Source organism: Pogona vitticeps, chromosome 3 (assembly GCF_051106095.1).
Source record: "Pogona vitticeps strain Pit_001003342236 chromosome 3, PviZW2.1, whole genome shotgun sequence".
In the NCBI taxonomy this organism is placed as follows: domain Eukaryota; kingdom Metazoa; phylum Chordata; class Lepidosauria; order Squamata; family Agamidae; genus Pogona; species Pogona vitticeps.
The window spans coordinates 47,431,030-47,446,021 of NC_135785.1; the positions used below are offsets into that span (position 1 = coordinate 47,431,030).

The following is a 14,992-nucleotide window of genomic DNA, read 5'->3' on the forward strand; positions in this document are numbered from 1 at the left end:
GCAAGCAGGATTTCAGCTGGCAAATGTATAGTTATGGAAATGAATTTTGTTTTCTTTCCAAGTAACAAGCTCCTCCTGCATCTTGTCCTCCCATGGCAGTCCCAGCCCATGTCAAAGCCTAGCCAGTTACATGAGACTTGTTATTTGTTAGGGTGAAACTTCACATATATTCAATGAAGTTTTTATTTCTTTATTACATGTAGAGAGACTTTAGAAAAAAAGCCTTAGGAGACAATCCTGCCCAACACTTTGTAGCTCAGTTCTATTTTAAAGATGCCGAATTCTAGCAAGGAATGGGGGAGGTGAGTCTTATGGAGCCTTATCAGTCAATTTCAGAACAAACTCTTTGGGGAACAGATTCATAAAATGTAAAGGCTTCTGGCAGCTGTTTTCCTTCTGATGGCACCGAATTTATGTCAAGCTGATTGTCTGACTCATCTACCACTAGAAATTCCTCATGTTACACACCGGCCTATGTTAATGAATACTGCAAAGGGCAAGTTAATTATGAGCCATCAATAAGAACACCTTTGAATTGTCCCCACAGGACCAGCTCAGGAATCATCTTGTGAATCACATATTCCGGCATAACATTTCAGAATCTGCCAGCCAGCAGAGGATTTTAGGGATTGTCATCCATTGACGTAATAGTTCTAAGCTGTGAGAAAGAGCTTGCCTCTTTCAAATGAAGCTTGTTATCTGTGCAAGATAGTTTTTTTTTAAAATCCTACAAATCAGTTACTGTATTTACTTATCACTTATACAGTTCTGGTGTTGAAGTATGGTTTCCTTTGTGGGTTGAACTAATTCTCATGATCTGAACTAGAGACAAGAGAATGAAGGGAAATAGCTAGAAATCGTGTTCTAATTAGGAAGAATATAAAGTGTTATCTGTTTGTTGCTCTTGTAGGCAGAGAGCCAAAACCATAGAAACAATTTATGACTCTGCTGTTTTAATATTAATATAACTGAAAATTGTACAAGACTGCCCTCTGGTGACTTTAGATTGTTTCTCATGCAGTTTTCAACCATTTGTAAAGGATATAATGATTAGGAATTTAAATTTCCAAAACAAAAATACAATACAAAATACTCACTATTGCAATCTAAACCACAGTGCACCCCTATACCCACAGGGCCCTTTGGAGCAATACTTTTAATACAAACCTCTTTTCCAAAATTGTATTGATTGTTTAGACGATTTCCCCTTTCCTTTCACTAATACAAATTCAATAAATCTACCGCAAATAGCATAAAAATATTTGAACTTATTTCCCCTCTTTTCATCTTCATTTCAGTAGTCAATTTATCATTTAATGCAATGTCCCATACTTCATTATACCAATCTTCTAATTGAATATCATTTTTATCCTTCCACAATCTAGCTATTAATGTTCTAGCACTTGTCATAAAATTGGAAATCAATTCCTTTGAGCAATAATCAAGTTCTATCTTATCAAAAATTGAGAAGGCAATTTTAGAATTGAATTCAATATGTTTTCCAACTATATCACGTATTTCCTTAAAAATTAGTTTCCAAAATTTCTGAGTCCATTTCCACTCCCACCACATATGATAATACATGTCAATTTCTTCATCTCATTTCCAACAGTCTGAATTTATTATATTCAATTTCACTAGAGTCATATACCACCTTAAACTAATTTAAATTTTTTCCTTTATTCTTACTGATATCCATTAATTAATTCCTACCAATACTTAAAATCTTCTTCTTCTAACTGTATTGGGATCATCCTGAATAACAGTGAGTATTTTATATTCTTGTATTTGTTTTTGATTTGGAAATTTAAAATATTAAAAAAATGATTAGGAATTTAAATCTTTGTTTTTCTTGTTCTTATGAGAGGCTGCCAAATTTGAATCTATTGGTATCAACGAGAATTCTCACCCTTGCAATAATTGATTTTATACAATTTTTGCAAAATTAAAATTGCTCTTACCTATTGCTACTGAATTTTTTAAAATTAGAAGCATCAGATGAATTTGCATCTTTGTGATCAAGCATACAGTCCTTCTTTGCTTTCTCTGTCTGTGTCATGAGCAGCTTATGCACTGCAATAGGTGGAAGAGACATCTCATTTCAAAAGTTGGAGGAGGCACTCCTACCCCCCCCATCACAATCTGCCACTAGTATGGGTGCTTTGCTTCACTAATGGAAAAGATACTAGTTTTGCACAAAGGCATTTCCTCAAATTGCAGAAGCATTAATTGGAAAGCTTTTCTACCAGCTTCAAGGGAAGCCCCAAGTAGGGTGCATTGCAATAGTCAATTTTTGAGATTACCACTGTGTAGACCAGTGTCGCTAGGGACCTGACATTTAGGTAGGGGCACAGTTGTGTGATTCACTAAATTTGGTAAGAGACAAAGTGGACTGCAGCGGAAACCTGTTTTTCCATGGTCAGTGCTGGGTCTAGAATCACATCTAGACTGTGCACCTAATCATTAATAGTGAGTATTTAGGGGAAATACCTCCCAGACAGATAGGAGAGTCCTGTTGGCTCAGACCTAGTCCAGCCTCCTGTTTCTACAGTTGCCAAGCACAGCCTGTCCTCACTTTTCTAAGTGTACAATTCTATTTAGGCAACAACAAAAATGAGTTTGAATAATGTGTACATTTGGAAACTGCCCATTAAAAAGTGTTTGTTTTCAAAATGCAGACTCTCTTTTGAGAGTAAGAGAAAGTTTTGTTAATTGAAAAATATGCGTAGGAAAAGAATTATACATTCCTCATTGGGGTGACAGAGGAGAAAGTTCTACAATTCAGTATGAATCAATGTCAAAACAAGCTTTGAGGTGGGAACCAGAGAATATTGATCAGCTGGAAGTTTGATCAGGTATGTTAAATTACTACTATTATTGTTGTTAAGTCGTGTCCGACTCTTCATGACCCCATGGACCAGAGCACCACAGCCCCTCCTGTCCTCCACTGCCTCCTGGAGTTGTGTCAAATTCATGTTGGTTGCTTCGATGACACTGTCCACCCATCTCATCCTGGGTCGTCCCCTTCTCCTCTTGCCTTCACATTTCCCCAACATCAGGATCTTTTCCAGGGAGTCTTCTCTTCTTATGAGATGACCAAAGTATTGGAGCTTCAGCTTCAGGATCTGTCCTTCCAGTGAGCATTCAGGGTTGATTTCCTTCTAAATGGATAGATTTGTTCTCTTTGCAGTCCAGGGGACTTTCAAGAGTGTCCTCCAGCACCACAATTCAAAGGCATCAGTTCTTTGGCGGTCAGCCTTCTTTATAGTACAGCTCTCACTTCTATACATCGCTACTGAAAAAAATATAGTTTTGACTATGTGGACCTTTGTCAGCAAGGTGAGGTCTCTGCTTTTTAAGATGCTGTCTAGGTTTGTCATCACTTTTCTCCCAAGAAGCAGGTGACTTTTAATTTCATGGCTGCTGTCCCCATCTGCAGTAATCATGGAGCCCAAGAAGCTAAAATCTGTCACTGCCTCCATATCTTCCCCTTCTATTTGCCAGGAGGTGATGGGTCCAGTGGCCATGATCTTAGTTTTTTTTTTTTATGTTGGGCTTCAGACCAGTTTTTGCACTCTCCTCTTTCATCCTCATTACAAGGTTCCTTAATTCCTCCTCACTTTCTACCATCAGAGTGGTATCATCTGCATATCTGAGGTTGTTGATATTTCTTCTAGTAATCTTAATTCTGGCTTGGGATTCATCCAGTCCTGCCTTTCGCATGATGTATTCTGCATATAAGTTAAATAAGCAGTGAGACAATATACAGCAAATTGTCGCACCTCATAACCCTTCCTTTTGAGCAATACTAGTCATGGCAATTTTTAGAGACAGTAGGACTAATTCTATTCCTGATACATTGCAAGAGTACAGAAATAATTATCTGATCTCTAGGAGATCAAGAGACAAAAATATAGCCATAATAATTGATATTCTCTTTTCCTTTCCTGTGCTTAAAAGAGTGGGTTGCTACTTCAATTGATTCTAGATAATGAAGCCAGAATCTTTATTTTATTTTACTTTACTTTTAATGAAATTCTCCTCAACCTAAAGATAAGGAAAGCTCTACTATAATTAATTAAATAATAATTAAATGTGGATTACATTTTATATATAGCTAGAGAAAGTTATTTTTGGACTATAATTCCCAGAATCCCTCACCCGACAGGGCCAGTGACCATGCTGACTGGAGGATTCCATGAGATATAGTCCAAAAATAATTTTTCCAAACTCTGCTAACAAGTAACATTAAATGAGCACTGTAGATTCATGAGGGTGAACTTGTATGTTGAAGTTAGCACCGCAACGAAGAAGGAAGACTGACCGATGAGGTAATTATGTTCATGACTGTTTGGATTTATTACAGACCTCTGCTACATTTGTCTTCTCTTGCAGTTATGTTTCGACTCTATGACACAGATGGCAATGGCCTCCTGGACAGCTCGGTAAGCCATACCTCAAAGCTGTCCTCTTCACAAGAAAGAAAAGTCTTCACTCCTTCTAAATGCCTGTGGGCCTTCCTACAGTGATGCTGACCCATATATATATGGGTCAGCATCACTGTATGTATGTATGTATGTATGTATGTATGTATGTATGTATGTATGTATGTATGTATGCGTGTGTGCATGCGTACGTGCGTGCGTGCGTGCGTGCTTGCGTGCATGCATGAGCATGTATGTGTGTGTCTGTGTGTGTATATATATACACACACACATACATACATACATACAGTGGTGCATCGCTTAGCGATCGCTCTGTTGAGCGACGAAATCGCTTAGCAACGGGGTTTAAGCGATCGCAAAAGCAATCGCTTAGCGATGGTCCCTATGGGGAAAATTCGCTTTGCGATGATCGCAGGGAAGCGATCACCACAAACTCCCCTTTTTCGGCCAGCTGATCGGAGGTTTCAAAATGGCCACCGGAAAAACAAAATGGCTGCCTGCTGTGTTGCCTCGCTTTAGAGGCACCGAAAATGGCCACCCCATGGAAGATTTTCGTTTAAGGTTAGTTTTGAAGTCCATAGGAACGCATTAATGGGGTTTTAATGTGTTTCTATGGGCTTTTTAAATCCGTTTAGCGATGAAATTGCTTAGCAACGTTTTTTCCTGCATGGATTAACATCGCTAAGTGAGGCACCACTCTCTCTCTCTCTCTCTCTCTCTCTCTCTGTGTATGTATATGTATGTATATGTGTATATATGTATATATATGTGTATATATGAGTGGACGTGGTGGCGCTGCGGGCTAAACCGCAGAAGCCTGTGCTGCAGGGTCAGAAGACCAGCAGTCGTAAGATCGAATCCACATGACGGAGTGAGCGCCCGTCGCTTGTCCCAGCTCCCGCCAACCTAGCGGTTCGAAAGCATGCAAATGCAAGTAGATAAATAGGGACCACCTCAGTGGGAAGGTAACAGCGTTCCGTGTCTAAGTCGCACTGGCCATGTGACCACGGAAGATTGTCTTTGGACAAAACGCTGGCTCTGTGGCTTGGAAACGGGGATGAGCACTGCCCCCTAGAGTCGAACACAACAGGACAAAAATTGTCAAGGGGAAACTTTACCTTTACCTATGTGTGTGTGTGTGTTTGTGTGTGTGTGTGTGTGGTGTGTGTGTATATATATATGTATATGTATATGTAACATTTGTAACAACTTATGTAACATATGTAACAAAGGAGTAACATTGTATATACAACCAGAACTTACAAATATTACTCCTTTGGACAATATCTTCCAGAACTCCAGCTAAAATGGTCACAGTCAATGCTAACTGAGAGGGGCAGAGGGGGTGGGGAGAGAGATATTTTATGGTCTAAAAGAAGCTTGATAGAGAAATGTATTACTTAATAGCAATCTGACCAGTCTCTAGATAAAGTTGGTGGATCTCGTGGAGCCTGTTCCAGGTTGAAGGAACCCTCAACGTTAACGGGCCATGGAGGCTTAACTAGAAAGAATAACAGCAGCACACCTACACATTCTGGGTGAACGACTGACTACAAAGGTGGTGCCAATATGCGGGATTTTGATTTGTTTTCTGAAAAATGGACTGTTGGCCACTGATGGGTTGCACCTCTCAAGGACTGGGACGAATGTATTTGGCCACAGTAAGAAGAAATTAATCGGGGGAGGGCTTTAAATTGAATAAGAAGAGGGAGTGAGCACAAACTCAGAAGTAAAAGAAAGATGAAGGCTTATGTACAATAAGAGGAACAGAGCAAGTGGCTCTAGTGGGGACCAATAAAAATGTACAAAAAAGTAACACAAATCACACAATATCTGGTGCCTATATATACCAGGAGTAAAGCAAACAAATAAGAAGAACTGGAAATCTTAATCTAGGAGGATAATTATAACTTGATGGGGATAATTGAAACTTGGTGCGATGACTCCTATGACTGGGATAGAACAGCTGGAGGATATAACTTGTTCAAAAAGAACAGAAATAATAGGAAAGGTGGTGGAGTCACACAATATATATGAAAAATACAGAAATACAGAAATGAGTTTGGTTGTCCCATCAAGATAAGGTTGTCCCATCAAGATAATCTGGATTAACATAACTGGGATGAAAAATTAATGTTTTAGTTAATCTAATCAAGGAGAAGATGAGGATGAAAACTTTGGGGAAAATTGCAAGAATTTTAGAGTCATGATGTAATAATGGGAGATTTCAGTTGTATTGATATCTATTGATATCTGGCAAGTTCTGACAAGAAATTCCTGGCTTGTGTGGCTAATAATTTTTTCCTTGAAAAGTAGAAGAAAAAATGGAAGACTAGCTATCCCTGACTTGATTCTAACCAATAGAGATTACTTGGTAGATGAATTGGCAGTATGAGGAACTCTACATAAAAGTGAATGCGTTATACTGGAGCTCTTGATTTCAAAGGAAACAAAAGCACATGTATACTGGATTTTAGAAAGCCAATTTTAATAAACTCAGGACAATGATAAGTAAGGTTGCATGGCAGGAGATCCTAACAAGAAAAGGAGTCTAAGGTGGATATAAGCTTCTTAAAAAGGAAATTTTGAAAGCAGAAATACAACAATTCCAACAAGAAAAAAAAAGATAAAATATAGAAAAGACTAATGTGAGCTTCACATCAAGTTCAGAGAGGACCTGAAAACAAAGAGAGAGAGAGACATACAAGAAGTGGAAGGAAAACCTGATCACAAAGGAAGAGAGTACATGACAAGTAGGAAAGAATTGCAGGGATGGCATTAGAGAGGCAAAAAGTGAGAATGAGCTGAGATTAGCAAAATATGCTAAAAGCAACAAAAAAGCATTATTCGGGTGTGTGCATAGCAAAACAAAAAAGAGAGAGAGAGAAAGGAAACAGTATCTCAGCCATCCTCAGTAGGAAAGAGAAAATGGTAACAGATGACAAAGAAAAGGCAAGTGCTCAATTCTTTAGCTCAGTTTTTCCCCAAATGACAGTCCATGATCCTTCAATCATATGTGAAGTACAAGTGTAAAGGCAAGACTGTGGCTTCAGATTGATAAACAAATAGTCAAGGAAAATCTTATTTCTTTGAATGAGTTTAGATCTTCAGGGCTGGATGAACTGCATCCAAGAATATTGAAAGAACTGGCTGAAGAACTCTCAGAACCACTATCTATTAGTTTCTTGAAATCATGAAGGATGGGTGCGGTGCCAGATGATTGGAGGAGGGATAATGTTATCCTTGTCTTCAAAAGAAACTAAAAGGCTGAACCTGGGAACTACAGATCAGTCAACCTGACATGTTATTGTAGTTTTTGTTTTGATTTATATGCCACCGTATATGGTAGTACTCGGGGCGATTTACAAAGTAATTATGCAAACAACACATTGCCCTGGTCAAACTGGGTACTCATTTCACTGACCTCAGAAGGATGGAAAATTGAGTCAACCTTAAGCCAGCTACGTGAACCTATTGGGATCAAAGTCAGGTTGTGAGCAGAAGCTTGATCACAGTACAGCAATTTAATCACTCTGCCATGGGACATCAACCCCAGGGAAAATTCTAGAGCAGCTTATAAAATGGTCTGCAAGCACCAGAAGCCAACGTGAATTTGAACAAATACTGTACCTCCAGATTAATCTTATCCCATTTTTTAATCAGGTAACCTCCCTGGTAGATGATGGGAATGCTCTAGATGTAATATATTTTGAATACAGCACGGCTTTTGACAAAGTGCCCCATTATATTCTGATTACCAAGCTAACTAGGTGTGGGCTGGATAGAAGAATGAAAAGTTTGCTACATAGTTATATAATTGTGCTTAGAAAGTGCTTATCAATGTCTCCTTCTTAAACTGGGAGGACGTAACAAGTGGGGTACCACAAGGCTCAGTCCTGGACCCAATACTGTTCAACATTTTTATTAATGACTTGGATGAAAGGGTTCAGGAAATGCTCATCAGATTTGCAGATGACAAAATTCGGTGGAATAGCTATTACACTGGAAGACAAACTAAATTCAAAAAGATCTGCATAGGCTTGAGCACTGTCACATACAGGATGAGTGCAATGTTCTATACTTATGAAAAAGAAGCCAAGTATATAGTTACAAGATGGGGGATACTTGGCTCAATAATACTACATGCAAGACAGATCTTGGAATTGTTATAGATCAGAAGCTGAATATAAACCAACAGCATGATGCAGGCACAAAAAAAGGCAAATACTATTTTAGGCTGCATTAAGAGAAGTATCATCTCCAAATTCCATGAAGTACTAGCTCCCCTGTATTTGGCATTGGTTAGGCTTCATCTTGAGTACTTTGTCCAGTTCTGGACATCATACTTTAATAAGAATTCAGACAAATTGGAACAAGTTTAAAGGAGGGCAACAAAGATGATCAGGAGACTGGAAATCAAGCCCTATGAGGAAAAACTAAAAGAACTTTGAGAAAAGAAGACTGGGGTGAGATATGATAGCACTTTTCAAACACTTGAGAGACGGTCATACAGAGGAGGGGCAGGATCTGTTCTCTATCATCCCAGAATGCAGGGTGTATAATAATGGGCTTAAGCTGCAGGAAGCCAGATTTTGGCTGAATATCAGGACAAACTCTCTAACTGTTAGAGCATTCTGACAATGGAACCAATTGCTTCTGGGGGTGGTAAGTGTTCAAACACTGAAGGCATTCAAGAGAAAATTAGACAACCATCTCTCTGATAAACTTTACTTTGGGTCCCTGCAGTGAGCAGGGGATTGTGAACAGCCTTATATGCCTCTTCCAATTCTGTGCTATGATTCTATCTGGCCAGATCAGCGACATTCCCGATATACCCTCATTCTGAGCCATTGTGTGAAATTAAAATGTCTGCTTTGAAACCTAAAGCCTTTTCTGAAATGTAAGAATAAAGTGAAGGGGAAATTTGTGGTGATAGCCACAGAACAGAGGAACCCTGGTGCTACTAATGGTAATATGCCAGAGGCCCACTGAAGTCTGATGCCAGTCCTCTGTGTGTATTTGTATTCAAGTGCATGTGAAAACATTAGCAAAAAAAGCTACATTTTGAGAATGTCAAAGACTCCAAGGAATCTTCCATCTATTCACTCAGCCATCAGGTTTCTTAACAGTATATTTTGCCTGAGCTCTCAGTTATCTCACCAGAAATTCTACAGAAATCATTTTGTACTTCTGTCAGTGACATTAGCTATTGCCCTAATGTGATTCTTCAGCAGATTTATCCTCACAACCCCCAGGAACAAGGAACTGAATCCTGCAGAAGTAGCTGACATTCACTAGACTTCATAACAATGTCAGATGTCTTCTTGTGTCCTATTACATTGCACAACAATATTAATAGCCACATACTTAAACTTGTGTCATTAAAAATGTGTACACAGCTGCATTTTAATTCCTTCTTTTGTCTTACTTCACAACTCAGGAGCTGGATCGTATTATCAACCAGATGGTTCACGTAGCAGAATACTTGGAGTGGGATTCCACAGAACTGAGGCCGGTGAGTTTCACCTGCATGCAGGCCTCTGCTGAGCCCTGGCAGAATTCATTGTGCTCTTAGTAATTAGCTATTCTCCCTTAAGAGGGAAGTGTCACTGGTAAATGCTTCTTGTCGCATTTACTGGAATTATGCATCTAACTATGACCAGTGGGATTTTCTCAATGTCTTACTATGAAATACCACATGCAAGAAGGATCTTGGAATGGATGTAGATCACAAGCTGAATATGAGCCAGTAGTCTGGTGCAAGCACAAAAAAGACAAATGTTATTTTAGGGTGCATTCATCTCCAAATCCCATGAAATATTAGTTCCCCTCTATTTGGCACTGGTTATTACCTTGATAACTGTGATCAGTTCTGGACACCACACATCAAGACGGATACAGACAAACTGGAACAAGTTCAGAGAAGGGCAGCAAGAATGATCCGGGGACTGGAAACAAAGCCCTGTGAGGAAAGACTGCAAGAACTGGACATGTTCAGCCTTGAAAAAAGAAGACTGAGGGGAGATATAATAGCACTTGAAAGACTGTCATACAGAGGAAGGAGCTGTATCTGTTCTCATTCACCCCAGAGTGCAGGACATGTAATAATGGGTTAAAGGTACAGGAAACTAGGTAATATCAGGAAAAACATCCTAACTGTTTGAGCAGTATGACAATGGAACCAATTACCTCAGGAAGTAATGAGGGCTTCAATGTTGTAGGCATTGAAGAGAAAATTAAACAATCATGTCAGATAAATTTTGATTTGGATTTCTGCACTGAGCAGAGGGTTGGACTCAATGGCCTTAAAGATCCCTTCCAACTCCATTATTCTATGATTGTATGACCACCAAATGGCAGAAAATGTGGGTCTGTGAGATGGGAAACAAAGAAAATAAAATTAGGAAGATGTATACTTAGCCTGAGGTGTAGATGTGGGGGATTTTTAGTGGGTGGGGAGTGTTTGGGGATTTTTGTGTGTGTGTGCATGTGGGTCTGGTCTCTGAGTGTCTGTGTGAATTTCGTTGTATGGGTATACTATGTATATACTTACAATAACAATACATTTATTTGATTTGATTTGATTTGATTTGATTTGATCTGATATTGCCTCTTCACTGGTACACCTTTTACAATAGGGATGCAACATATGGGTCAATCTGGTTATTGCTGGAGCACAACTGCCATAATCTCTTACTGTTGATTATTTTGTCTATGGTCTTGCCCAAGCCTCAGGATAGGTAACAGCTAGAGGGGTGGCAGTTCTGCTGCAAGTCAACATGAGAACATAAAAAAGGCCAGAAGCAGCTGGCATGGGAGAGGACAACCTGATAAGCAAGTTCCACATCAGAGATGGACAACTTTGATGGTCCTGGAGACTGGGTTCCTGTCACCAACCACAAGCTTTGCATAGCATGGAGATGGTTTAAAAAATGAAGAGAGGACAGAAATGCCTGGAGAGTCAATTCTTATTTTGATTAAAATACCACTAACAGCTCCCCACCTCTGTGTCCTAAGGCTCCCAAAGGCTTCCCTGGGACAAGCTCTTGGGAGTCTTGGAACCTAAAAGCAGGAGGATATGAAGCTTTTAATTAATTTAAAATCAAATGTCTCCAGCACCCTTTCCAGGTACACCATGCAAAGTTACAGAACAAGATTTTGTCTGATGACTTCTCAAAGCTTGTGTGTATTGACTGAAATGTGGGAAATCAGATGACAGCATTTAGGCCATTATTTCAGATGATTGTATTCAGACTGGGCTGGAATGGCAATCTAGAGATTATTGTTAATCTACACAACCTAATCTATCTATATTTGGAGTGTTGTTGGTAGAGGAGGTGATGTGCTTAGGGACCATCTGACTGAGTTAGAAATTCAGAACACACACCATAGTGATTTATGTTCTTTAAATTATCAACCTCTCTTATTCTCCAAGTGCCCAAATGTCATTTTGATAGCCCACTACAAACTGGCCATAAAGGCCTCTCTTGACCATAAAGGTCCACAACATACCCTAAGTTCATCTTTTGTTTACGGTCTCATGATTTCTGTTTATAACTAACCAAATATGCAGTATGAGGTGTGTGAGAGGATGTAACCTAGACTTTTACTGATATATTTTTGTTAAATGTAAACTGCAAATATACCAATTATATTTGCACTGGTGCCATTGGCACTGGGTTCAATGTTCCTGAGATCAATATCTCTAATTATTACATTGCTTTGATTGTCTCTCCTGCATATGGACAAGGAAATCTGGAATTTATAATCCTTGAAAAAAAAAAGTCACATGAGGAAACACTAATAGTCCTATCTGTTTCCAGGCACAATTCAACCTTTATAGGTTTTAATCTGTAAAACCCTAAATGGCTTGGGTCCAAGTTATCTAAAAAGACTGCATCCCCCTTTATGAGCCTGCCCAGGCTTCGAGATAATCAGGAGAGACCTTTCTCTTGGTCCCACCACCCTCACAGGTGCACTTGGTGGGGATACAGGAGAGGGTCTTCTCAGTTGCTGCTCCCAGGCTCTAGAATTGCTTCCCAAGGAAAGCTAGGCTGGCCCCATCTTTATTGTCCTTCCACAAGCAGGCAAAGACCTTTCTCTTCAGGCAGGCTTTCCCTTAACAACCGGTGGTCTGAGAGGGTTTTTTTAAAAAAAAAATGTATTGTTGTGTTCTCTTGTTTCAAACATGTATTAGTATTGGTTTTATTACCACTTTTAATGTAATACTTGTTTAATTCTTTTTTAATATTTGTATACCTACTATTTTTAGGTTTTAATTGTTGTCTTTCTAATGATGTAAGCTGCCCTGGATTCTTTTTAAGGAGAAAGGCAGGATAAAAAAATTTTTAAAAAAATTGACTAGTCTCAACACACTGTATAGAAAAGGACCTAGGCCAGTTCAGCATCCTGCTTGTTAGGTTGGAATACTACTTCTGATTGTCTCCAATAAAATCTCACATGATCAGACTGGTTGACTGTACACAGAGACAAACATATGTCACTTAAGGTGTGATCTTATTGTAATAAACAGTCTTAGTTGTTTAAGGCATGATCTATGATTAACTTCATTTTTATTGTTCATGGTAACAGGGTTACAACCTGGGATGGACCCCATGTAACTCACCTTTGTACAAGGTTTACTATATAGCAGTGGTCCTCAATCTTTTTTGGTCCACGGACCAGTTGGGGGGGGGGTGCAGGCTCCATGTGAGGACCGGTTGGGGGTGGGGCACCCCCACGCTCATGGGTGGGTGTGTTGCACTTGCGGAAGGAGAAAGAGGAGGGATCCTTTCCCTGCCCTTCAGGAGCTTCCCTCACACCTGACCTCCCCTATCCCAGGCTCCTTCCGTGCAACTCTGTAAGTCTGCGTGAACAAAAAGAAGGGGGGAACGGTCAATCCATCCATCTCCCTTCTCCGTCCCCCTCCCTGACTCAACCAGCCCTCCCTTTTTGAGCAGGGCAGGGAGAGGATCTTTTAAGGCAGCTTTTTCTAGGAGGAGAGAGAAAGGGGGCGGAAGACGCTCCGTGGTGGATGATCCTTGGGCTGGCGTGGCCTCTTTCTCCCCTTCCGCCGCGCCTTCCTGGGAAGCCCCGGAAGGCGAGCCACACTCGGGGCGGTGGTGGCAGGCAGGCTTCCCTCCCAGAACCTCGGAAGTTCTGCGGACAAGCCCGACCCAGCCCACCTTTCCCACCCAGGAAGAGTCGGCCAGGCAGGAAGCAGCAGGATCGCGCACACGCTCCCACCTGGCTGCTCGCCCTGGGTTGGGGTGGTGCCGAGCCCAGTGGCCAGCCATCAGTGCTTCCCAGGTAGGCTGCCCCACTGCGGCTTCCGCGCAGGGAAGGGGCACTGCTCTCCTGTGAGGGGTGCTGGGGGAGGGTTTAGCACTAGCACGGCATGCCCCTCTGCAAGTGCGACACAACCTGGGCGGGGTGGGGGGACGGAGACCCGTGTCCGCGGCCCAGTTCCAGCAAGCCCACGGACCGGCACCGGGCTGCGGACCGGGGGTTGATGACTCCTGCTATATAGTACATGTACAGTAACAATGAAAAAGCTGTTGTTTTACAGATTGATAGAGAACATGAATTACTAACCAGATTAAATTAAATTAGATTAAATGTCTAACTGCAGATCTTGAAAGAGATGATGGAAGAAATAGACTACGATCATGATGGAACGGTGACACTGGAAGAATGGATTCGAGGTGGCATGACCACCATCCCTCTGCTGGTTCTTCTGGGCATGGAAACAGTGAGTAGCAAACCTGATTTCAAAAAAGATAAGTCAATGTAGGCACTTTTTTCAAAAGATATTCCAATGTGAAGTTAGAAGCTGGCAAAGACATCCCTAGTCTTTGCAATGCAATAATCCAATTTTATGCTATTTGCGCTTTTGGGTCAATATTTAATAGTAGTCTGGGATTTCAAATATGAGTATTTTCAAGGATTGCCTGTATTTAAAATATAAACACATAGGGAGGGGCTCAACTATTATTGGTCAGTGCTAGAAGGCCATGCTTTGCATGCAGAAAGCCCTAGATTTCATCCAGAGCATCCAATTAGCACGTGTTGCAAAAGACCCCTGTCTGAAAACTTGCAGAGCTGCTATGCGGGCAAAACAAGAGCTTGACTTTGTATAAGCAGCTTCATATATTCATAAAAAGCCATGAGTGAGAAAATGGTCCCCAAGCTCCTTGGGTAAAATAAAAGATTGATTGAAAGACAGAAATTGGAGGAGAAGTGTCAGTCTGCTTGTTGTTTGTTTGTTTGTTTACAACAGTAAGATCTTGGAGCAGGTTGCATTAAATTGTGCATCTAATGCAATAGTAAAACAATATATACAGTAACCATTTTAAAGAAATTTAGAACTGTTAATTGCAACAAGAGAAACCCAATAGCAAGAGAGAGAGAGAGAACGATCATCCTCACTTGGAGAACAAGGAACCAGTATAGTTTTCTCTAGTGTTTGCAGCAGAACACAATTCTCACCACTGGGATCACAGAAGGGAGACTGTCCCAGAGGAGCAGTACCATTCTGAGAAGGACTT

General features: G+C 40.5%; 1 protein-coding gene across 8 annotated transcripts in view; it reads left to right on the forward strand.

Annotated features, from left to right (window-relative positions):
- DGKG (diacylglycerol kinase gamma) overlaps nucleotides 1-14,992 on the forward strand; it is a 203,679-nt gene that overhangs the window by 111,537 nt on the left and 77,150 nt on the right. For all 8 annotated transcript variants that reach the window (XM_078389296.1, XM_020787345.3, XM_078389298.1 and 5 more), the window contains 3 exons: nucleotides 4,396-4,445; nucleotides 9,886-9,960; nucleotides 14,077-14,196. In XM_078389296.1, the coding sequence (XP_078245422.1) occupies nucleotides 4,396-4,445; nucleotides 9,886-9,960; nucleotides 14,077-14,196 (245 nt within the window). The remainder of the gene's footprint in view (nucleotides 1-4,395; nucleotides 4,446-9,885; nucleotides 9,961-14,076; nucleotides 14,197-14,992) is intronic.